General features: G+C 45.8%; 2 protein-coding genes across 2 annotated transcripts; one reads left to right on the forward strand and one right to left on the reverse strand.

Annotated features, from left to right (window-relative positions):
- Positions 1-5,274: 5,274 nt before the first annotated feature.
- On the reverse strand, positions 5,275-9,081 carry LOC101755658 (nucleoside diphosphate kinase 2, chloroplastic). The gene is made up of 7 exons (XM_004962757.4): positions 8,813-9,081; positions 7,184-7,237; positions 7,016-7,102; positions 6,344-6,424; positions 6,137-6,249; positions 5,954-6,003; positions 5,275-5,652 (listed from the first exon to the last, which is right to left on the reverse strand). The coding sequence occupies exons 1-7, from the start codon at positions 9,023-9,025 to the stop codon at positions 5,585-5,587; spliced, it is 666 nt and encodes a 221-aa protein (XP_004962814.1). The 5' UTR covers positions 9,026-9,081; the 3' UTR covers positions 5,275-5,584.
- Positions 9,082-9,715: 634 nt separating this feature from the next.
- Positions 9,716-16,929, forward strand: LOC101755248 (auxilin-related protein 1). The gene is made up of 8 exons (XM_004962756.4): positions 9,716-10,628; positions 12,188-13,745; positions 13,827-13,941; positions 14,042-14,139; positions 14,408-14,473; positions 14,618-14,707; positions 15,205-15,381; positions 16,176-16,929. The coding sequence occupies exons 1-8, from the start codon at positions 10,045-10,047 to the stop codon at positions 16,212-16,214; spliced, it is 2,727 nt and encodes a 908-aa protein (XP_004962813.1). The 5' UTR covers positions 9,716-10,044; the 3' UTR covers positions 16,215-16,929.
- The last annotated feature ends 8,946 nt before the right edge of the window (positions 16,930-25,875 follow it).

Genomic DNA, 25,875 nt, shown 5'->3' on the forward strand with positions numbered 1-25,875 from the left:
CTGATCTGCATGAGCCACATCTTCATGGGTCTGTGTGTGGAGCTGAAGGTGCGGTACGTCAAGGCCTGATCGTTCCACGGAACACGGGCAAACCGGTCCAAAAGCTCCTCATGCCAGCTAACTAGCACGTCCTCCGCACCAACGGCCCTACTGGCACAAGGAAGTTCAAGCAGGAGCGACACGTCCTGCAGTGTAGGGGCCATCTCACCCACTGTGAGGTGGAACATGTGAGTCTCAAGCCCCAACGGTCAAGAAGAGCTACTAGGAGTGATATGTCGAAGTAGAAACGTGTCGCCTTGTCCACGCGCTTCACTCCGGCATCCATCATGTCTCCCTCAACCAACCTCGCTAGCGGGAGGAGCCCCGCAGTGTGTAACCTGTACCATGGATAGCATTTTTATTATTTAAATGAACACAATGTTAGGCCTGAAATTGAGTAAACTAAGTAAAATGTACCTCAGAATCCACCGAGCGTCGATCGGCATCGTGGGACACGTGTATGAAGTGTGCCGAGGTTGGCACCCTATACGGCTGACATGAACGACCTGTGAGTGGCGTCCACATGAGGGTCGAGGAACTCAGGGGTCTCATAATCCTCTCTAGGCTCCTCCGCCATACCTACAACACGTATAATATTAGTACATGACGAATGCAATATATACAGCTGACATGGAGATAAAATAATAAAATTTACAACACATATCAGTTATTTGACATACTACAAAAATGAAATATAATTTACAAGACATGAGATATTTGAAATACAACATAAATAAAATATTACAGGATATAGAATTATTAAAATTTCTTAATATTAAAACTTAGATTTCAATCCACAATCTAAGAATTATAGGAGTTCATAAACATACAACACACATTACTACTGCTGCATATATTAATCACAGAAGCCCGTCATTGTTCCTACATGCGCGACAACCCCGACCACGTGCTGGAGTATTTGTGTTACCTGTTAATGGTCCAGCTTGGGTACTCCCACCTCCATACGTCATTGTAGTGTAGTTCTTGTATGTGTGACCTGTTTCATAGCACTTCGAGTAGAGGCGGATATCAGAACTAGCTTCAGATTGATCCATATTGTTTTGGATGCATATGTTCTTGCATCACCCAACCTCTTGGAACATTTCTGGATTAGGATCAGGAATGTAATGCGCAGCATTACCAGGATTATTTATGAAGTTTCCTAGTAAACGATATCCATAAACCTGGTTCCTCCAAGTAGCCCATATAGTTTCCTTCAGGAAGTAATGTGGTACAAACCGACGAGTCTGAAATCTCCCTACCTCAAGGCATGCAACAATGACATGGGTGCAAGGCCTGTGAAGTAGTCTTGACTTCTGACATGAGCAAACACATCCTTCATTGGTAAGGATGCACTCCTGTGTGTGCTTCTCACACCTCCCTCCCAATCAACCTTTGTCCCTGCAAACAACCTCGTACCGACGTTCTACGGCACCCACTTCAGTAACACGATACTTATGAGCCTTTTTAATTGCCTGCTCCATGTACTCTCTCATCTTGTATCTATAAATTTTGTGATTATCTGCCATAGAGTTATTGCCCACCGCGTACCGTTCCATAAAGTACATCATGGTGCGGTACAAGAAGAATTCCATGATACCAACTAGGGGCAGTCCCCTAACACCACACAGGACCCAGTTGTACACCTTAGCTAGGTTAGGAGTCATTATACCCTACCTAGCACCTCCCATGTCATACAGTAATGCCCACTTTTCCTTCGACTCATGCTCAATCCACTGTGAGAATGTCTTAATGAACCTACCCCATCTTCGTCTAACATTTGGACCATCCAGTCTGACGTCCTCCAGAGACATAGGGTGGTTGGCCTCGCTGTTTACCGGCCTCTTACCAAGCTCTTCGGATTGTTTCTTTATAAGCTCATCAAGTTTCTTCCAAAGTAGATGGAATTTTCTCTCCTAATTCTAAGTACATAGCCATTTAAACATTTTCATAAGGCTTTTGCTTTTGAATTGGCTATGAAAGTTTTCCCCCGTATGCCTCATGAACCACCTACTCTTCAAGTCTGGCCACTGTGCCGTCCTACGACGATCCACACTGCCATTCTGTAGGTCTTCGATTGCTTGTAGAATGCCTTTGTGCCAATCATGAATTATACAAATGCCTTCCACGTCCTTCACAATAATCTGCTTAACCCTCTCTAGAAACTAATACCAACTATCTCTGGACTCTTTCTCCACAAAGACGATCGCCAGCGGTAATACTTGGTTGTTACTGTTGGACCCAATAGCTGTCCAGATTGTGCCTTTATACCTTCCAGTTAAAAACATGCCATCAATGCAAATGACTGGGCGATATCGCTGAAAAGCCTCGATGCAAGGAACCAAGGCCAAGAATGATTGTTGCAGAACCTGTTTGCTTGGAATCTGAGCACAGGGATAGGCATATGGTGTGCAACAAGGTAGGAAGGTTATCATACGATGCTTCGTATGTACCCCACTTCATCTCAAACGTCTTCTACTTGGCTCGGTAAGCTTTGTGGTAGCTAATCTTTTACTTGAACTTCTTCTCTATGGCACAAATAATCGACTTGAGCACATAACTAGGATTCTCCACTATCTAAGGATACATATATTGAGCAATAAAATCAGCGGTGAGATTGCGGTGTTGTGCTTGCAATTCATCCTGCAAGCATTGATGCTCCACCACTCTAGTCACCTCCTAGTAATTCTTCCACTTCCCCTTGTATGTGTGCACCTTAAACGGGCAATTGCTTTGACACAACACAAATCATACACTGTCGGGTTGCTCTTCACCACCCTGAACTGCCGTTGCAAAGATAAAGTCGACCATTACTTCACAACTGCCTTCACCTCATCCCCACTAGGGTACAAAGCACCCACAGAAACCTCATTCTCCCGGTACTCCCAAGGGACACTTTTCCCTTTATTGACTGCTAGATTGAAATGGTCATAACTTGACCAATTCCGCGGGATAGGATTAGCATCATCCTCATCTGACGAGTCATCATCCATGGCACGAAGGTCCTGTTATCCTTCCCTCTCTACCTGCTCAACTAACCTAGGGATGTCTTCCCCCTCATCAGCCTCGCCATTTGGCCCACGGGGTGCCTTTTCATCCTCTGCATCTCCTTCTTCTACCCCATCTTCATTATCTTCTTCAGTTTGCCCATTAGTAATCTCCACACCTTCCTTGCCTCTAACTTCCCCACCTTCCACTTCTTCTTGCAACTGACTACTAGACCCAATCTTCTGGAACACTTCGACAACAAATATCAGTGGTAAACCGCGTTGAATACAAGCATTTACATAAGCTCTTCAATTCTAGGTTCCTTCAAGCGGTATCAACTCCCAAAATATTATGTCGGGTCAAAACCTCACTATAGCCCTAACAGATAGCTCAACTTGATCTCTATCAAGATTGAAATCCTACATATTGATGTCCAAGTCCTCTCTCTTGCTCTTGGTAATTGTTTGCAGAATGACTAAAATTCCGACAAATCTATCCCTTCTAGACCATATCTAACCTCCCCCGGACCATTGAACACTTGGAAAAATAAACTTTCCGACATGCCTGTCAATATACACAACATGAACAAATATTATTACTAAATATTCTTAATTTAACTAACTTCAACAACACTTACATTTCTACAACTATAGAAACATCTAACTCGTGCATTGCTAATAGTAACAATTTTAGAGTTATCTAAATATATCAACAAATTAATGTTACTGTACCTGTCAATATACACTACATCAACAGAGAGCATCACTAAATATTACTACCCTAATCACACCTACGTTCCGAAAAACTATATAAAGATACGCATGACATGAAAAAAATTATAACTAAATGTAATAATTTCAACTAACCCCAAAAACACCTACATTCTAAATAACTATATAAAAAATAACTCGTGTGTTGCCAATAATATTCATCTTAAATTTATCTAAATAAATCAACAAATTAATTTTACTATAACATAAATAACTAAGCTAAATCCACTATGCCGATAAACTATATTTTTCCATGTCTCATATGAACACGTAGATTTCATCTACTACTTAACACTACACCATTTATATAGCATATCAACTACTACATCTACCAACTACGAGTTAAGCTAAACTGGAAGATTTGTAATAATACCTCAAGCGAAGTGAAAATCCGAGCTTCAATCTCCACCCTACTCCCCTCCCTCTCTTCTCCCCTCCTCTCCTCTCCTCCCTCCCTTTCTTTCACTTCTCCTCCCTCCCTTTCTTTCTCTTCTCATCCCTCCCTTTCTTCCTCTTCTTTGTCGGTTCCTCTCCTCCCTTTCTCTCTGGTTCTTGCGTCTGAATGAAGCGCACGGCTCCGCCCTCGGCCGCTCTGCTTGTTTTGAAGGCACAGGCCAGCTACCGCAGAATCAGGCGGCAGTAACATGCCACTCCTGCCGTTTGAATCGGCGGCGCCCTGTTACCACTGCTTGATCCGAAGGAAACTACCTAGTCCCACACGCGCCAGCAACCCGTGCGCAGCCCGCCGTTTAATACGGCGGTAACTGCTCTGACACGCTGACGTGGCGCTGCGGGACAGCTACCGCCGTGTTATCCAATGGTAACTTCTCTTACCGCCGTTTGATCTGGCGGTAGAGGTCCATTTCTGCAAATTTTTGGATCGCCTATTTATTTATGCAAATTCATAAAAAAAATATATATAAATAAAAAAAATTTCCGACGGTGGGGTGAATCGCGTTGTGATTTGTTGCCGGAATATGGCCCAACCAGGCCCACGCGGGATGATTGCATTACCAGTGAAGAACCATGATGTGAACGAGCCAGTGGCTCAGTGGTAGCCCGCCAGTGTTCAATCTATGCAATCGCAACGCTGGTGTCATATCCGGGTGTGTACTGTGCAACACCCTAATAAGAACAGTCTTCGTTTGGATTGGTTCCAAGCATCCGTTTCTCACGCGTGAAGCCACAATGGGAATGCAACGCGCCCATCACTACGGAGTCAGAGGATTCCAGTGATTGCAGGTTTGTTTGTACATGGGTAGTGTGTTCGTGTGTTGAGTGGACGTGCGTGCGTATGAACAGCTGTACCAGGATGAGATGAGAGGCGTTCAAAAAAAAGTGAAGAACCATGATGGAACTCCCAATTTCCATAGCGTAACATGCAAACACATGCATGTACTGGCTTGTTGATTCAACCATTTCACTTTCCCCACAACAAAAGGCAGACTAGTTTCGATTCTGCTTCATGCTCAACATCTGAAATACAACCAATGCCAACAAAAGGCTTGGAACTTTGTTGCCTGTATTTAGTGCAAGATGTTACATGCGAATGTGAGAAGTTTCTCTAGAACAACTGATGAAAGGTTTCAGAAGCTCGATATTACAAAAAGAACATCCCGGTAAAAGGGTACTAGATACTGAGAATGCGGACCTGATGAGCTACTCAATTAATACATGCGGACTTGATAACGCAAAACCACTAAGCCGGACTAAACTCATACATGGACCCATGAATAAAGTTGAACAAAACACACATTTAATACAGTTCTCACAGCCATCAGCAGAGATTACTCTATAAGCCAAGGTGTTTGAACTGATTCCCATTGGCAGAGCTCGCCTTCTTTGAACCACAGAGCTGCAAACAAGAGAGTAACTTTGGCTTGTCATCTAATATTATCAGTTATAACAGCTAGCAGGCATAAACAAATTTAGGACCAAGCCAATAGGCACGCCATATCACTAGGTACATGACACCATTTGTCTCAAGACAATTCAGTCATTGCCACATTAACAGCTCCAGTCCTTAAATTCTCACCGTTTAAAAATAAAATTAGTTTACCATTCCATATAGCTTCTCAATTGTTTAAAATGATTACTGACTCAGAAAATCACCTAACCAGCAACATAGAACCATACTCAATTACTGCTGCACTTACCGATTTCACGCTTGCCATTATCAGGACTATCACTTCCATGGACAACATTCCTGAAACATACATTCCATCATAATTTATTTGATATATTGGTAAAATGGAGGTACATGACAACTAAATATCAGGGGGCCATGGTACATAATCACATATAGGAACATAAATACATGTAAGAGGGTGGGCGCTGACCTTCCTGTTTGAACTGCAAGATCACCTCTTATGGTTCCTGGTTCAGCTTGAAGGGGATTAGTAGCTCCAATTAATTTGCGAGCTGATGCAACAACACCAACACCCTCCCAGGCCTTACAGGACAGAGTAACAAAAATTGTAGCTGTGAATGTTTCTGGTCAAAACATAAAGCTGCAGGTATGTCTAGTTCATAACGAAAATATATACCATGCAAACAACAGGGCCAGAAGTTATGTAATCGATCAAAGTGGGAAAGAAAGGTTTATCCTTCAAATCCTGGTAATGTTCCTGAGAGAAAAGGAATGACAAATAAGACAGTGTATAAACAACATTAACAGCTAGTTCATTCAACATAAAGAAAGGTAAACCAGATTTCTTTGATGTTTCCACAATTGTCAAGAAAAAGATGAATATGTGAAGTTAACGCAGAAGAAAAATGTGAATAATGTATTTATCAATGATTAGTACCAAAAAGAACACAAGGACAAAAAAGGCACAGTCACTAAAATAAGTAGATTTTTTTATGTAAGAACGAGATAGTTGAGACAATAAGTCTTTCAGTGACATAAATAATTGAAGTAAGAATGAGATGGTTGAACCAATAAATCTTTCTAGCAGTCAATGAGAGAATAACAAGATGAATAGCAGAATATAAATTGAGCAGTATTTATATGCAGAAAGGATAAACATAAGGATCATAAGCACATAAGTTTTAATGCGGGCATTGGAAGGCACATTCGACCATAAAAGATGATAATTTGACCATTTTCAAGTAATCAAAAAATGGATACAAATGCAAATAAAGACTTATTCCTTCGATGACTGACTTTGCAAGAATGACATTACTTTACCAAGTTTGGTACATTTTGAGAAGCAAACCTGCGCCAAGTCAGTGGAGCACTGGAAAAGCTTTAAGCCCTTCAACAAAAAGCCTTTCTTCTCAAAGCGAGAAATGATCTCCCCAACCTATATACACAAGATCAGATATCAAACTTGAAAGAAAGATGAATGAAACAATTGGGAAAAGTAGGAAAAAATAAGGCGTACCAGGCCACGCTGAACACCATCAGGTTTTATCATAATGTAGCTTTGCTCAACCTCCTACAGATAGATTTCTTGTCAAAAAAAGATTTCATTTTTATAAGAGGCTAGATGAATGTAGGGTTCTCAAGTCCTCTTGATTGAGGTCAAGGGATATTGACATAATTGAAATTTTCTGACATTGCATGAGTCTAAACTTCTTTGATCCACAGCACAGTATGCAATCCGGATAACTGAAGAAATTAAATATTTGGCAGGTTCATGATAAAACTGCTAGCAAACAACAATTATGGCAACGACTGTGGCATAGGGTTATGTTTGTGTGAAACGAAGCATGTTCACTAAGTTTGCTTCTATGGGTATCTTTCTAGCTAGAGTTCAACTTAATTAGCTCCCCCACGTGAATTAGTGATTATCTGTACCTGGATTTTCAGGGGCTCAATGGATGATATTACTAAGTGATATTTATCTAGACACATGTACATGGGATTTCTGAGAGAAAAATGATGTTCTTATGTGCCGATGGAAATTGTGGAAGGACTAGATTATGTATAAATCTTTCAAAAATAATTCAGTTGCATCTGGCTATTGAAGATCTGCTAAAAATGCCAATTAAATAATTTCAACACAATTTTTTATTCCACATTGCATGCCTAAGACGTGTATAACCAGAGAAGTTAGAAAGCTGATATCATGTTTTAGTTGACAAAAAGGTAGTCAGAGAAAAGTTGCATCCACTGAGGCCTTGTTTGGATAGCAGTGGATTGAAGTGGAACAGGAGGGATTTGAGGGGAAATTAGTTCATTTTAGACTCAATCCCCTTCATTGCACTACTATCCAAACAAGGCCTGAATGTAAAAGTACTGCAATTTTCCAACACATGGTTGGACAATTTCATTAGACTCAATCCCATTCGTTGCACTACTATCCAAACAAGGCCTGAATGTAAAAGTACTGCAATTTTCCAACACATGGTTGGACAATTTCAGCAGTCCTGCAGTGACTCCACAGGTACATTCACTAGAAAAAAGCAAGGTCAAACTTTGAACGGAAACAGGGAGAACATAACACAGATAACGAATCCACTTGAAAGTTATATTAGTAAAATCAAAAGGGAAGACGCGCTGTGACTATGTATCCATCCAAAGAAAAAGTTGAGTGCTCCTTGATAATTAACACAATGTAGGATGTTGTCAGCATTGACTGCGGACAGGAAGACAAAAAGATTAATTCCACTCCAATATTCTTCCTGCCACAGTAATGGCAGAGCATAACGAAAGGACACCAAAATTTCAGGCTAGAGTAGGTGAAATAAACAAAATTGGCACATTTCGCGGTGCATTTTCTCCAGTTCTGCTGTCCTGCAAAACCCACCCACTAGGCTTGCAATCAACAGATAGAGAGAATTATGAATTAGACTATCGTTTCCTTTACCATTTCCAATTTCCCCCCTCCAGAATTGAGCTCAGTCGCTAGAACTTTAAACTTGCTAGATTACTCTCACAGCAGGCCCAAATCCTCCAACGCAAAAGGGAAAAAAAATGAAAAATCGAAAATCGTCTCTTCGCCATATTCCGACCAACCCCAGCAAATGCATGTAACAGAATCCAACGAAGGATGCAGGGGGTAACGAACCGCGGACGCGACGATGCCGCGCGGGACGGCGCGACGCGCCCCGGCCGACCTCCCGCTCCGCGCGCACACCCCCACCCCGAGCCGGCCGCGGGACCTGGTAGCAGCGGCGGCGGCGAAGGAGAGGGACGCCGACGGCCGCACCGCTCCGGAGTGCCGGCGGCCGGCCCCAGCGAGCGGCGCCGCCGTCCTCGCGAGCACGCCCATGGTCTCCATCGCTTCCACTTCCAAGCAGAGCACGCGGATTTTTGGATTGGGAGAAGCTAACAACGACCCGCACGGCACAAGGCGCCCTCTCTTAAGCGCAGCGTCCATCCCGCTTCACCTCAGCGTTTACGTATTCGTAGTTTCCGCTTTCATTGTAGCGAAGCGAACCATGTGCTTGCGTCTTCAGAATGGTTCGGCGCACGTGGGAAGACACGTCGGGGGCGTGGGACCGGGGCAGACTCCGCTTCGACCGCCACTCTACGAGCCTCCCCGCCGCGGCACGAACAGGGAACACCCGTTTTGACCAACGGCGCGTAGCCACGTGCCCCGTTCGCCCCTCCGAAAGCGGCTCTGTATATAATCAATCAAAGAATAGAGAAGCATTGCTGTCCGCGCTTGCCACGCGGCTGCCCCGTTCGCCCCTGGTCCCACCAGGCCTCGCCCGCGAAGGCGCGCGCGTATCGCCGACGACGGAGACGAGCGAGCGAGCGCGCGCAGCCGCCACCGACGCGGTCGCGGAAGCCCCTGCACCGGACCCAGACACAGGGACCCACCACGTTGCGCACCCACATGTCAGTGATGCCGGCTGGTTTTGTCCCGCTTCCTCGTGACGACTCCTCTCACTTTTCTCCGGGGCCCGCAGGACGCAGGCCCCACGCGCAGCGATGATATGATATCCTCCCGCTCCCCCCGGGCCCGCTCGCCAGACTCCCGCGTGACAGAGAGAAGAGAGAGAGAGAGACACCACCTCCTCTTCCTCCTCTCTCAACCTCTCCTCCATCGCCGGTGACATCTCCGGCGGCGCTGCGTCCCCGGCTACCCTCACCGCCGCCGCTCCCATTTCTCCGATCGCCACCTCGCACCCCGTACCCCCCACCTCGACTCCGCGCGGCTGCCCAGATCCGCCCAGTCTCGCCGCCTCGCTCTCCCACCCCCGCTCCCCACGCGCCGATCGGCGGGCGGTGGAGGGTCCCCGCGGTCGCGCGCTCGAGCGCCAGATCCGCCGATCCGCCTGCCGCCGGCCCGGCATGGACGACTTCCAGGGCCTGCTGGCCCGCGACTTCGGCCTCCGCCCGCAGGGGAAGGCCGCGCCCATGTCAGCGGCCCGATCCTCGGGGCCCTCCGGATCCGCCTGGACCGGCAGCGCCAGATCCGCCTCGGCGTCCGCCGCCCCCTCCGCGCCCTCGTACGACGACCTCTTTGGGCCCGCGGCGTCCGCCCCGCCGCCGCCGACGACCAAGCCCGCCCCATCGCCATCGCCCTCATTCGACTCCATCTTCGACTCCTACAAGGAGCCCTCCTCCGCCGCGCCCCCGCCGCCCAAGCCGAAGCACTCGTCCATGCCGGTGTACGACAAGCCGGTCTACGATGACGACATCTTCGACGGGGTCCCTGGGGTTAAGAGCTCCTCGGCGCGGTACGAAGACGTGTTCGGGGGCACCCAGAGCCACGCGCCGCCTCCGGCTTTCGATGACCTGCTTGGTGGGTTTGGGAAGAAGTCGCAGGGGAGGGAAGAGGTGGAGGAGAAGAGGAAGCCCAAGCCTGCTGCTGCGTCCGCCGGGTTCGACGATTTGATCCCAGGCTTTGGCGGGAGAAGCTCGCCGCGTCAAAGGTGAGTGCTTTATATGCAATTCAATGTGCATGGGATCGTTGGACGTTATATTGTCGATATGCACGATCTACGTGCGCATGTGCGCATAGGTTTGTTAGTTCGATCGACTGCAACAGAAACTATTGTCGGTATTCGGTAACGGCAGGATCATGTGAACTTTGTTGAGCTGGACAAATTGTGCTGCCTCATTTATTGGATCTGTTGTCAAGTAGATTCTGGCTTGCTATTGTGTCCTAGGTTTGATCTGGTAATCCATACCGGTGAGGTAGTAAAGCATTTATGATATACTTAGAGCTCTATGATGCAGAAGTTATCTCAAAACTACTTACGAAGTTGGACTCAACTGTCAGTTTCCCTTGGTTATGGTAATATTTAATATTGATCATATTGTGCAAATTAATAACGTATTAGATTACTGGATGTCAATGCATCTTCGCAGGTGATCTTTTACGCTGTTGGTTGCTTGGACCTTACTGGTACCCGTATAATGTGTGTTAGGTTTAATTTAGGTTCTTGTGTTGATTCTAGTACATGTGCTAGGTCAAGCACAAATTTGATTTGAGAATACGATCATACTGTCAAGAGGTTGGCATAATGTTGATTGACTTGAGAGATTGTAGTTAATGTCCCATTGTTTGTGGAGACCTATTGAATTTGTGCGATGAATTTTATACTTTCGTGTCTACTGAGATGGATTAATTAGGAAGTCACTAGCTCCGGTCAAGTTTACTCGACGTTTCAGACAGCAAACCAGCTTATTTTCTTATTGCTGTTCTCGTCTGAAACTTTAAGTTTACGTGACTAGAGGGAGTGTGTTTTTATGGATTTAAAAATGAAACAAGGTCTACTTGCTCACTCGAATGTTGAACTATAGAGTAGGTTTAAATAATGATATAAAGCCCAATCAATGTGTACAGTATTGCTGGAGTAATGTATACTTTCTTATATAATGAAATCAAATTTCTAGTTTGCTTTGAATTTAAGTGCATTTAAGCATACATTCTGAGCCCTGTCCCACATTCCTCGAAGGTTGAAATTGCATACATGTTCAGTGGAGGTGACAACCATACTAAATTGAAGTTCAGACAATTTAATACGTTAGAAGGAATTGTACTATATACGGCTCATATAATGAAGTATTTTGCTTGTAATTGCTTTGAAGTTTATTTGCTGATTTGTATAGATTTCCACCTTTAGTAAGGTACACAGACGATTGATATGATATGCTGTGCATCTATGGCCCATATGTTGTTAAACAATTTTGCTCATGTTTCCTAATCTAAATTTTCTTGAATAGAGTCACCTAACATGATAATGATATTGCAAATGCAGTGGATTCAAGTGCTCCAGGTATCCAAATATGTTTGTTATGATGAGTTTTGACATTTGAGTCCCAGACATGCTTAGGGAGTAATAGGCTTACGGATTATTTATTGTTATGCATGCGGAAAACAGAGGAATTCATAACTTGCTATGTTTATTGCCCTTTTGTGCACTTTCATGTCCACTTGCTTCTAAACATATTCACATATTAACTTCTGTCTTTTTCCTAACTTCAGGGAGACTGTTGGTGCAAAAGAAAAGAAGGTTTCCATGTCAACATCTAAGCCAGCCGCTAGCATGGCAAGTGACCCCTTTGTTGTTCTTGAAACAACTTCATCATCAGCCCATCCATTCACAGATCCCTTGGATGAATTGGCTAAACCTGCAAAATACCAAGGGAAAAGCCATGAAGGTACTAGCGCTGACAGCAGCTTGTTTGAGGATCCAAGCACTTTCAACCAGGCTTCAAAATCAGAACCTTTGTTTACCTCAGAGGTGAACAATGTTTCGAAAGATAGGAATGACTCGAGCAGAGCCCGAAACTCAAATCCTGTACAAAGTTTCCCCAAAAGGAACTCTGCCCAACAACCTTCTGTAGAGGATTTTGAAAATATCTTTCCTAAGTCACAGTCTGCCAGATATTCTGATGTTCATGTTGACATTGGCTCAGAGAAATACAGTGGGAATGGTATAAATGATCAGTCACCTAGATCTGATGAATCTGAAGATGAGATATGGCTTACAGTTTCTGAGATTCCCCTCTTCACACAGCCAACTAGTGCCCCACCACCTTCAAGACCACCACCACCTCTTGCAATTAAGCAAAAACATGGATCAAAATCAAAAAGAAAAGATGGTGATAATCTACGGCGGTCTAGGAAAAACTATGACCATCAAAGAAGTTCATCAAATCAGGCTGGTGTTTCTTCAGTAGATGAACTAGAAGATTTTGCCATGGGCAGGTCTCAGAATGCACATGCTTTTAATGAGGAAGAATTTGAGAGAAGTACAGCAGCAGCAGCATCTGCAGCTGCTATGAAAGAGGCCATGGATAAAGCTGAGGCAAAGTTCAAACATGCCAAGGAAGTACGAGAGAGAGAACGTGATGCAAAGCTCAGAAATAGAGAACATCAGGAACAAGATACTGAACCAAGGTCGTATGCCCAGGACCGTGAGGACAAAGAGAGAAAGGAAAGACTAGAACAAGAGAGAGAGATGAGGCAAAAGGAGGAAAAGGAAAGAGAGCAAAGAAGACTTGAAGAAGAGAGAGAACATGAGCGACAGAGAGAAAGAGAGAGAGCTAGACAAGCAGTGGAGAGGGCTACAAAGGAGGCAAGGGAAAGAGCAGCTACTGAAGCTCGTGCAAAAGCAGAAAGGGAGGCACGCCAACGTGCAGAGCGCGTTGCTGTGCAGAGAGCTCAACAGGAAGCACGCGAGAGGGCTGCAGTGGAGGCTAAAGAGCGAGCAGAGAGAGCTACTGCAGAAGCAAAGGAAAGGGCAGCTGCTGAAGCTAAGGAGAAAGCTACTAGTCAAGCCAGGGATAGAGCTGCAGCAGAAAGAGCTGCTGTGGAGAGAGCTCAGCAAGAAGCGAGGAAGAGAGCTGAACGAGCAGCAGTGGAAAGGGCTGCTGCTGAGGCTCGGGAAAGGCAGGCTGCTGAAGCTCGGGAAAGACAGGCTGCCGCCACTGCGGCTGCAGCTGCAAGAGAAAAACAGAGTAAACCAGATGACCTTGAGTCATTCTTCGGTATGGGTGCCCGAGCTAATAGTGCTCCGAAGCAAAGGGCTCCAACAGTGGTGATTACTCTACCAAATGTTCATTCCAGATTTGTATTCGTTTCAATTTTCCTGTTGTTTTTCTGATTGTGGAAATATCAGGATTCTATGTTTGATACTCAAACGCAAAATAGAGGGACTTCCACTTCAGCATCAATGAAAAAGGCATCATCGACAACAAATATTGCTGATGACTTGTCTGCAATATTTGGAGGAGGTACTAATCATTCGAGAAGTAGTGATACTGATAATCTTGCGATACCAGTGTTCCTCGACACATGACAGTAATCGTGCATTTGATTTATTTGTTATTTTAGCTCCTACATCATCAGATGAATTTCAAGAAATTGATGGGGAGAGTGAAGAAAGAAGGCGTGCCAGATTGGAACGGCATCAAAGAACTCGTGAACGGGCGGTAATGTTGCAAGTTTAATGTAGTTTTTATTTTCAAATAATTAGAATAGTTATCTCCTATAGCCTTCTATTACAATTTATACTGTGGATACTTGTATGTTCCTGGTGCCTAGCCCAACTTGCTTGGGACTAGGTTGTTGATAATGCTGATGTGGCTGTTGATAAGGTTTTGGGTACTTTGTATGTTCCTGGTTACACTTTGTTTTAAGCATATTTTTAGGATTAACAAATTGCAATGCCTGGTTTTTATTAGTTTCCTATGTTCACAGGCAAAAGCTTTGGCTGAGAAGAATGAACGTGACATGCAGCAACAAAGAGAACAGGCTGAAAGACATGTAAGTACTTTGCCGTAACTCGTAAATGCATTGCAATGCTGAATCTGCATCATAAACATTTAATTTATCCTCTTAGATGCACTTTATTGGCTGCTAGTGACTAGTTCCTCACTTCGTTCAAATTGTGTTGTCTGATTATTCCAGAGGATTGCCGAAACACTGGACTTTGAGATTAAGCGGTGGGCTGCTGGAAAAGAAGGCAATTTGCGTGCATTGCTATCAACTTTACAATACGTGAGTTGAAACTTCTAGATTGATGCAGTGCATTTGCAATTCTCTGTTCATTATGTGGGCATTATTCTTCTTAGATAGAAATCTACGTTTGGATCTTTCCAACTGTAATCTATGATTCTTTTTTCCATCCTGTTTGTGATTTTACAAATTCAGTGCATTTCTTATTGTGTATGCATCATGATCACCATATCGTGCCTCCAGTTCATGTTTGGCTATGAGGCTTATGCTATTGCTTATAAGCATTCAGATCCACTGGTAGCATTTCTAGCTTCAGGTTTCACGCAATGTTATAGAACACTGACAGAAGTAACATTCGCTACTGGAAATGTATAATACCATTAAAATGTTTGTTGTGAGCAATACTTACAGCGATTGTGCACAATGCCATTGCTTTAGGCATGGCCTACTTTTATTTTTTGGAATGACTCTTGTGCACAATTAGTTATAAGAGATATCCAATGGCTGTCTGTGTTAATTTGTGTATTCTTTCTGAACAGGTTCTTTGGCCAGAATGTGGATGGCAACCTGTATCCCTTACTGATTTGATCACTGCTGCTGCTGTTAAGAAAGTGTACAGAAAAGCAACATTGTGTATCCACCCTGACAAGGTGCAACAAAAGGGTGCAAATCTCCAGCAGAAATATATTGCTGAGAAGGTTTTTGATCTCCTTAAGGTGTGTATTACCCTCGAAACATTTGCAGCAGTTACTGTTTCCACACTAATATGATAGTGTTGTTTATCATTGTTTTTCTTGAGCCCATTTACCATGGTATAATGACATTAAAAACTAGTTCTCTTTTTTTAACCGATGCGAAGAAAAGTTGTGCACTTGATAGGGTTTTTTTCTGAGGTGAAGAAAACTTGCACTTGATAAGAGGTATCAACTGTTTTGCTGAGCACGAAAATTTGTCTTTTGACATTTACTGTTTGCTTTCAGTTCATATTTATAATTATTAATCGCGGGTGGTGACTGGTCCACTGGTCCATGGAAACAAAGATGGGGTGACTCGATAATCATACATGGAAAGTACTGAGCCTTTATAGTCTGATGTTATCCGGGGCACATGGTACAACAGAATGTTTATTGCAACAATGGTTTGTGTCAGCCCGGACCACAATCTGGTGCCTGCGAAGTACCTGATGTGTACTCCTGTTCTGCCTACAGCCAAATCAATGCTAATCATGATGCCCTGTTAGCCTGCTTCATATTAGCTTAGAAGTTCATGAAAAAAATAACTAGTCCTGGAAGTTAGAACATCTACTGGTTGGGTAATCTTAATGCACTGTGCTGGTTACTGTGACTTAAATCGTTGCACTGTTTATTTTATTTTTATTTACTAAATATTAGGAGGTATTATTTCCGTGGTTTTCCAGATAGTAACTCTGAAATTTCTCAGATGATATTCTGTGTTTCTGTAGTTAGCATATCCAACTTTAATAATTCTCCTCTGTACTTAAATCAAACAGGAGGCATGGAACAAATTTAACTCTGAAGAGCTCTTCTAACCAGCCACATGAATGAACATACCCATCAGCGCCTGCACAAGGTACTCGAGAAGAAGCTCCCAAGCTGGAGTGGCTTGCAGTCGATCGGGGGAAAGCATGAAGCAGACCAAGCAAAACCAAAACTATGGCTATCGTTGTTCTAATCACCATTGCTTGTTTAATACCCCCAGTTTTTCTTCCCATTTGTATGTTGATTCAATTACATCTCAGTGGCATGCGCGGAAGCCCAAGCTGGACCTCATCCAGACATCCAGTAGGTGTATATTAGTGCCCTGTTTTGTACTATTTATCCTGGGCTGTATGTACCGGCGGAGCGGGTGCGGGGCGTGTGAGGCCAGTGTTGTGATTTTGGATTAGGTACAGGGTTTAATTACCATGGAGAGCTGGTTTTACTTGATGGTCATGGATAGTTTGGTTTATCTTGTCTATAGTCGATTCCTGGAACATCTCGTTGGAGCTCAGTCCTCTGATTCCTGTGTGATTTTGTATAAAATTGATCTGATCTGGAATTGTGTGGTATTTTTTTTTTCTTGAAGGATCAAGTGCCGTTAGTTCTGAGCATTGTATAGATTAATATAGGTAAGATTTCATAGAAGATCTGAGCATATGCTCGTATGAAGTTTGTAAATGCAAACGAAGGATGGGTTTGTCCGGAGTCTTGTTTTGAAAGGATTTTGAAATCGTGGTAGACCTTTATAAAAGTACATTTATATTATAGTGTGATTTTAACCAAATGCATAAGTGCTTCTTTTAGTTTGTGTATATGTGATTCAAGATAACTGAGACGAAGTTTTCAAGCGACTCATGAACATGTTCCACAATGTTGTTTTGAAATTGTAACTATGATTTATTGCAAACGAAATAATCTTGTGGGTTCCAAACTGGACAAAAGTAGGAAAGAAAGAGCAAAAATCTCCAAAATGGTTTTTTTTTCTTATAAAATGGACATGATCCACCTACACTTGAAATGATTTAAAAGTTATGCCTTTTACTCTATTCTGTTAACGCTTTGGATCTTATATCAGCCATTCCAAAGTATCCTTCTCCCAAAACAAAAATACCACCTTATTACAAACCAACTCCTCATACCTTACTCCTTTTCTTTAAAAAATAACAAAAACCTCCATTATTCACTGGTGAACCATCAAGCACGTTGCAGGCTCTATGACCTCTATCTTTCCGGTTCTCCGTGACACCTTTCTGTCGCAATATTTTTTTAAAAAACAACTTTTTATCTCAAAGGCATATTTCCTATCACTGTTACATTCACTGGTCCGGTGTCAAACTTAAAATTAGTGAACTTGGACCTAATACCTAACGTAACCAAAAGGGCTGTCAAGGGGAGGACCAAATAGGGTTTACAAAAGGTCCGGTTGAGATTTCACATATCACTTTTATGCTTGGGACTTAATAACATGACCAAAGAGCCATAAGAGAGGAAGACAAGATCACAAGATAAGTTTGTAAAAAGTCCACTTACATCTAGTTTTAAAAGTATGATTGAGACTTAATAACCTAATCAGACAGACAGACTATTTCTAAAAATCCACTTAATATAAAAGTCGTCGTTCAAGGAAAGTAAATATGAAATGAAGAAACACCTCGATACCACTCCATAGTAGGCAAGATAGCTTGCCAGCTCAATTGATTTAGAGATAGCTAAATTGAGAGCGCTCTCCATATAGCACTAACATGAGAGCATCCTCGCACCTATCCAGGTTCATCCTTTCTTTGCGATTTCTTCTCTTCCTACGTCTCATGTCATTCATCCCCAATGCGCTCGTTCTCCCAGCCTCCCCTTGTGACTAGTCTTTGACGCCTATGATGGCCACCCTCCTCCTCCTTAGATCTCCCCTTCTCCCACTGCTCCTCCAAGCTCTAGTAGTGCCACCACCAGCCGATTCGCTACCCCGTGACCCCGCATCATCCCTAATATGGCCAAAGCACAATTTCATCAGGCACCAGCACAGCTTAGCCACCATCCTCCACCACCATGACGAGTGGCATGGCCGCCGCCACCTCCCTATTCTATCTACACCCTAGTGTCGCCGTCCGATAGGCTCCCTTAGCTCATCCCTTTAGATGTAATAGCTATATATATCCCTTCCCCAAACTGAAAATTCTAACCCCACAGAACCTAATCCATAACCTAAACTACTCATCAGAATCAGAATTTTCCTCGGAGAAGATGAGGTGCTCTTCGAAAAGGAGGGCGCCACCAGAGAGAAAGAAGGTGCGCATATGACCTAAAGTATATCTACTTCTTTCTCTCTGTTTTCTCTTCTTTCCCTCCTCTTTTAAATCAGGAGGGCTTTTAAGTTATGCTAAATTGAGAGCTATCTCCATGTAGATTTTACCTTATGACTCTACTAGTTACGCACTTTAGGATATTACGTGGCTCTACGGTGAGTTTACTGTTTATTCTAGTGTACTATTTGGAAGAACATCTTATCTTCTGGCATTCTATGCTGTCACGTTTATATAAGGGAGGCCACTACGCGGTGACATTTCTCCATTTAACACTAACGGGAAACACCTTCCCCGTGTGGACCCCACTTTATCTTTCCTCCTTGTCAGATTTAGTGGCCGGCAGTCTACCAGGAGGTTATTCAGGTGGTAGATTTGTAAGCGGGGAAGATCGTAAGACTAAGAACTCGAATGGTAACACAGGGACACAAGGTTTAGACAAGTTCGGGCCTCTAGAGAGTAATACCCTACGCCCTGTGTTCTGGTAGATTATATTGCTGATCGCAGGTGCAAAGAGTTAACATGAGGTGTCGTTGGATGTCAGGTACCCTCGAGGGGGGGGGCGTCCCTGGCCGCCTTATATAGGTTGACGACCTAGGGTTACAATTGGATAGGATCTAATCCTAGTCGGTTGTTACATGGAAAACAATATGAGTTGGACTACAACAAATATCCCGCGATATCCGGGCAGAATCCATTCGCCCGAGCTCCGAGCTTGTGCTCCACGCGTCTTTATGCCTTGGTCCACACGGCATGGTCAGGTGGGCCCACCTATCAGGACCGACCAGTATACTAGTCGGTGGGGACCCGTGGGTACCCTTATCCCTCACTTCTCTTTCCCTCCGCTCCACTCCACATCTTATCATTTTCTTCCTATATGTATCCCAGTCCTTGCTGTGAGCCCCTGTATGAATCTTGCCATGAACCCCCGTTGCCCCCACCTCCTGGCCCGCTTCGGCACCGCTAGCACCGTCGTCGCCGCCCCACAACCACAGGCCGATGCGAATCAAAGGAGCCTGTCTCCCCCCCTTCCTGGCCCGCTTCCCAGCCGGCATCAACAGCACCATTGTCGCCGTCGCCGCCCCCCACGACCACGGCCGACATGAATCAGAGTGCCTCCCTCTCAGTTCCACCGGTGGCTGAATGTGCATCTAGACCCCTAAGTGGTTTTTGGTGAATTGAATGACAAAACGATTAAAGGACTAACTTGTTGGCTTAAGTTTGTGAGCAGGGTTTTATTTTCACATTTATGATACAATATTGTCTCGTATGTTGAATGTGTAATATATGGCTCATAATAAAGATAACAAGCAAGTATGTGATCCCGTGATGCAATTGTATGATCAATGACAAGTAAGGGTGAAGTAAAACTTGGGAATATGTTTTATGATTGATTTATTAGTTTCCAAATCATGTGATAGCTTGATTGACAAGTGAAGGGATCAATAAGAAAAGAATAGTGATATTCACAAATGGACATGGCAAGACTTCATGTGTTTATGATAAAAGGATATGGGCTTATGTGTTACATATTGGTCTTCTTATCGGAAGCTTGCAATTCATGGGATATTCAATTATCAATCAAGAACAAGCATTTGAATAGGATTTCAAATGGGAATTTATTGCTGATATTATAAGCAAAGCTAAACTTAAAGTGACAAGAATAGATGAAGAAATCAAGCGAAGTATAGAGCAAGGGACTAAGCAAGCTTTGGTTAAGCGACAGCTTGAGACCATGTGTGTATTGCTAAGGTGAAATGACTAGTATCCGGAGGGTTTCAAAGTATCATATCTAAGCCTTACCGAGGGAAACAATGCAATGCACCTAATCTATTATGGTTGATAAGATGGAGTGACTTAAGGATTCGAGTGTACCTTATCATGTTTGATGGAAAATCCTAAGTCACTAGCTCAAGTTGGATGTACTCAAGATAATATCAATATTGAGAGCCCTCAAGTGACTATTGATCAAAGTATGGTATGGATAAAAACTTACAAGCTCAAGCGGATGGTATAGTGTTTATATTTATTCTTGAGCATAGGTATGCCGTACTATTAAAAGGTGACAACACCAAACATGCTCTTAGTTGACCTAAATAAGAATAGCCTTTGTGAGACTTGAGTGATTCTTGAGAAATCTTTGAGTTGGGTTAAGCGAGTGATCTTGTGTGAGCATTAGTGAGTTGAGAAGAGCAATCCATAGTTTGAGCACTTGTGGTTCGCGTCGAGAAAGCCTTTGAAGCATTTGTTACTCTTGGAGATGTGCCTCCTAAATGGCTAGATGTCGTCGGCTAGCTCCGAACATGTGGTGAGAGCAGCAAGTTTGTGAGGGATGCGATCTTGCCTCCGCAAGAAAAAAGATCATCTAGTGGAGATGAGAAAAGTGGTTGAAAGAGACCCAGCTTATTGGAAGGGAGTTAAAAGAGACTCGTACTCCAATAGACTTCTCAATAGAGACGTAGGATCCACTGGGGTGAATCTGAACTTTGGATAAACAAATTATTGTGTCTTCATTTGGTTTGCCTTACTTGTTGATTTCTAGCAAATTCTTGTGCTTCCGCTTCAATCTACTTGGGTGTTCTTACCTTGGTGCAAGGATTGCTTTAACGTTCTAGAAATTATTTACAGAAGCCACTCTCCAAGTTTGGTTGGTGCTAGAAGTCGAGGATGGGTGTGGCGGAACCACCTCGGATTAGCTTGATTAAGCAAGGTTAAGTCGCCTAACATGCGACACTTCTGCTTAAACCGAGCTAACACGGGGTGCCGTCGGATTTCATCCGATTTAACCACTTAACAGGATCGAGTCTAGCAAACCCACACGAAGGTGAGCGGTTACAGAGAATACAACGAGTCCACTGAGTTAAGTAGGTCTTACTCAATTGGTTCGGCCATAAAAATTTACATCAGAGTTTTATAACAAAGAACAAAAGATAAAACACTAGCGGAAGACTTCGTCGGGGTCGGATGTCTGGGCGGGGCCAGCCAGAACATCACTGAGTCCTCTCCTCACCGTCCGAGGAAGGGTCCCACTCGACCGTCCAGCCTGGCGGGAGCTGGGGTGGCCAAGCACCAACCAAAAAGGGGTCGGACGCGGCAACTTCACCTGAAAACAGAAGCCACAACAAGGCTGAGCTACTAAGCTCAACAAGACTTAACCGACCGGAGTAAGGACTACTCCTCCTTCTAGACAAGCAAGCTTTTTGGCTGAGGGGTTTGTTTGCCAAAAGCACTAGTAACGTAAATTTCAAGTTTTAGCTTCGGTTCTAGGTTCATTTACCAGTCTAGGTTGTGCAACCTGTTCTAAGCAAACATAGAGCCAAACAAGATGTGTAGGTATAACAACAAACATTGCCATCATCAGATTCCTCATTTACTCAGGGTGACATAGCGATCAAGAAATCTCAGTCTGTGAGAGGCAGACGAATCGATTCGAGTTCTTTAACCATGCATGGTGAACCTAGCCCCACGACATCCGCGCACCCGGAGGTCGCTTCCTGTGTCGGCCTTCCCCATCAATCCCCTAACCCGTGTCGGGCCCATTTCTTTTGGTGCAAGGTTCCACAGAACCGGCCTCTGCCGTCCTGTGACCACACATTGCCACCACGTGCGACAACCAGCAGGGGAAACTCCGTTCCAATAACAATGGGGCGACCGCTCACGTCTAGGTTCAATCAGGTACTAGGCTTCCTCATCCCATACTAAGTATGAGGCTAGTACTTTCAAACACTTGATCACGAACACCACCACTGTCGGGCCTTAGCAAGTTTTCATAGACAGACGGGGCGACCATCCGACCACCAAAAAGTTACCAAACCCTGCCCCGTCCATCGTCCTTATAGTTGTAACAGGAGAGTAAACATGCAACTCCTATAACTCGCGAGTGACAGGAGATCACTCGACTTTTACCGTTTTCCTAGTTAAGCAATGCAGCTACTCGGTCCAACGGCTAGTGCTCATATCAAGGGTTAACTAGGTCGTGCATCTAGGGTTTCACACAACTCCTAAACGTAAATGCACAAACATGCTATACGGAAGGCATGCGCAAGTTTGGCAAAACACGTAGGATTCTCATGCAACCGGGGCTTGCCTGCAAGCAAAGGGGACGGAAGCTGCTCGACTTCTGGGGCGACTTCGGCTTCCGCGAGCAGGAACTCGGCTACAGCTTCTTCGTCGGGCGCCGGGTGCAACTCGTAGAAGCCGTCGGCGAGGTGCAGCTCTACACGAATGCAATGCAAGGGTTAGCTTAGATGGTTACTTCAACAGCAACACCGGCTCGCCTGAGCCCAGAAACTTGCGACACAGAGCAGGAGGTTATGGTGGTTCAAGAGAGCTGATGATGATCAACCGGTAAGGGTAGGAAGGGAAACTAGTGGTCTGATCCTTGAACTAGAGGATGTGATAACTGGGATCCTTAGACGCAAGCGCTGAAGGGTTCCCAAGTTTTACACATACACCCTCGAGTTGAAGAAAAGATCACAGCCAAGCCCTCGGGCGAGGCGGATAAGGGTCGGCAGAACAGACAGGGTCGGGCGAGACGGAACTGGGGTCGGGCGGATAGGAGGGGTCGGGCGAGGCGGACTTAGGGTCGGCAACTCACCTTCTTCCTGAAAGGAAAGCTTGGGGTCGGGAAGAGGCAGACTTGGGCGAAAGGTCTAAAGCTTCGAGCAAGGGCTAAGACCGGCAATGCTCCGGTGGCGGCGCTGCTTCTTGCGGATCACAAGAGAGCTCTACGCAGCACAAAGGAGCAAGCTGCTGGGTGACTTGGAGGAACTGAGAAGGAACTGGGAGAGGAACTTCTCAAGAACTGGGTGGGTGGCGCTAGGAGCTTGAGCAGAGAGCTAGAGAAGGCTAAAGGCAACAAAGGCGGAGGGAACTCCGGTGACGGGGGCATTCCTTTTATAGCTGCTGGAGCAGAGGAACGGAAACGACGCGGAGAGAGAGAAGGGGAGCAGCGCGAAGGCCGGGGAGAAGCAATGGAGTGCTCTGCCGTGGCAGCGATTGAGCAACCAGGGCGGTGCTGCAGAACTCCGGGGGTGACGCCAGCGATCATTGCGCTATACCATCAGGGCGGCGTAGGCGCTGGTAGACCGGTGGTTGGGATTTGGCGGAAAGCGGGCGTCGTCGTGCGGAAGAGGTGATAGAAGCGACCGGTTAAATGGCGCTAGAATCGAGGGCGCACAGGTGAGAAGACAGGCAGACGCGGGCGCGGGGGAGAGCGCGGAACAACAGATTGTCGGGCGGCTTCTGACAGAGCGGGGAAAGGAACTTTTGCGGCCGCGGTCGGGGTTGGCGGTGGGGGAATCGTCGTGTAGCGACGACCGGGCGGCGCAACTGTTGCTGAAAGGACGGAAAAGACGGGCGACATCGATCTCCGGGGCCGGGATCTGGTATCGTGATGATGGGCGCGGGAGGCGAGGCTCTGCAGAAAGGGGTGCAGAGGGCTTCCGCTGCCATAGGGGAAAAGGGGCGCGGGAACCCACTCTGTTGCTTGCCAGAGACAAAACTGGGCGATGGCGTCGGAGAAGACGAGCCACGCGGCAGGAAGACTCTGAGGCGGCCATGCAACTCGAGTGCGGCTGGCGCGGGGGATCTGGAAAAAGATCTCACAGGTCCACCGGGGGATAGATCGGACGGGTGAGGAAGATCAGCAGGATCCGATGGCGGGTTGAACTCGCCGGGGTCGGGAGAGAAGCGAAGCAGGAAGGGGTCGGATCCAGGGGTCGGACTGGCGGAAGACTGAGCACTTAGGTGCGGTCAACCAAGTAGCTGACTAAGGTTAAGGCTGAGATCAAACCTAACTGGGAAAGGTTAGGGGTCGGTTGTTACAATGGGCTTGAGCAACACTTGGTGTGCTCACTGCCTTGAACTGGTCTAACCGGTTGGCCCTGACAGTACTGCTGAGTGGAGTGAAGTTTGAAGAATTGGTCAACTCACCCCCCCTCTAAACGACATCTTAGTCCAGTGGTGCACTCAACACCAACGCTCTTGCCGCGACCACCACCCACCGATTGTTTCCCACAACCTCGGCGGGCGGCTGTCCCGCCCGCAACTCGCCTTCACTGCCGAGCCGGCAGCCTCCCTCAGCGTTCTTTCTGCCCCCGGAACTACTGGTTACCCCCAACCTGAACCTCAAATTCCGTATCCTAATGGCGCCGGAGCGTCGCCATTGGTCGGAATCGAAAGCTGTCGTCATTGTTACTTCCTCTATCAGATTTGCTATTTTTTTATCTCTCCTTTATTCTTTCCCTTTTATGAAAAACTCAATCCAACATTGCGTTGCCTATGTGCACTTTGGTTTTTCTAAATAGAGAGGGCTCTCGAGATAACCCTCTCGATTTAGCATTTTTTGCATTATATAAGTCCTTCTAAAAATATTTGAATTTATACTTTGGTCCTCTAGTCTAGATGAGACTTTGAAACTCCAAAATTCCCGCATAGTCCAATGAAAATTTCATCCATAGTTTCTTCTCGTGCGGGTGCGGCTACTATTCCAATTTCCAATGGTAGACTTAGATGTTCATGCGGCCCGCCTACCCGACATGGAGATCGATTTTTTGGCCTAGCCCTAGCCTAGCCCAGCACGGAAAGCTCTGTGCCTGTGTTGGCCCGGCTCGGTATTGCGTGCCGGGCTGTTACCTTAGCACGTCGAGTGGCACGAGCCCGACCTGGTTTGAAGAGCTAGCCGTTAAGGGCCCATTACCCTCCGCTCCCATATAAAACTAAATCTAAACCCTAGTAGCAAGCCGTTTCCTCCCTCCCCCGCTGCCACCTGCCTCTCTCACCCTCTCCACCTGCCTGCCTCTCTCTTGGCTCGGAGCAGACCTCCTCCCCTACACCGCCGCCACCGCTCCACCTCTCCTCCCTTCCGCCACCGCTGCCCTCCTTCTTCTTCCCTCCGTCGTCGGCATCGCTTCGCCTCTCCTCTCCTCCCCTCCGCCGCTGGTGCACTCCCTTCCGCGGCTGCAACGGCGAGCAAGCAAGTAATGGCGACTGGTGAGTACCTGGAGGAGGCGACGGTGGCGGCGCGTAGAGCAGGCAAGCGGTGGCGTGCAGGGGGCGGCTCGTCGAGCAGGAGGCGATGGCGGTGGCGCGAATAGGCGGCTTGTCTAGTAGGAGGAGATGGCGGCTGTGGTGGCGCACAGGGAGCAGGCCGTGAGGGCCCGCCGTGCCTTGCGGTGGCCTGAAGCCGGCAATGCTTTACAGGCTGGTCCGGCACGAAATGGGTCCGTAGGCTCATGCCTGGGCTGTTGGTGCAGCCCGTGGGCTGGCATGGCCCGGCACGGTAGAGGCATAGTGCCGGGCCAGGCACGGTACGAAGTTGGCCGGGCCTAGCTGGGCCTGTGCTGGGCCAGGTTGGGCTGCCCGTTTGGACATACGTAGGATAGACCCCTCGTGTGCAACCTACCAACCCAAA

This window comes from Setaria italica, chromosome III (genome assembly GCF_000263155.2).
Source record: "Setaria italica strain Yugu1 chromosome III, Setaria_italica_v2.0, whole genome shotgun sequence".
Taxonomy (NCBI): Eukaryota; Viridiplantae; Streptophyta; class Magnoliopsida; order Poales; family Poaceae; genus Setaria; species Setaria italica.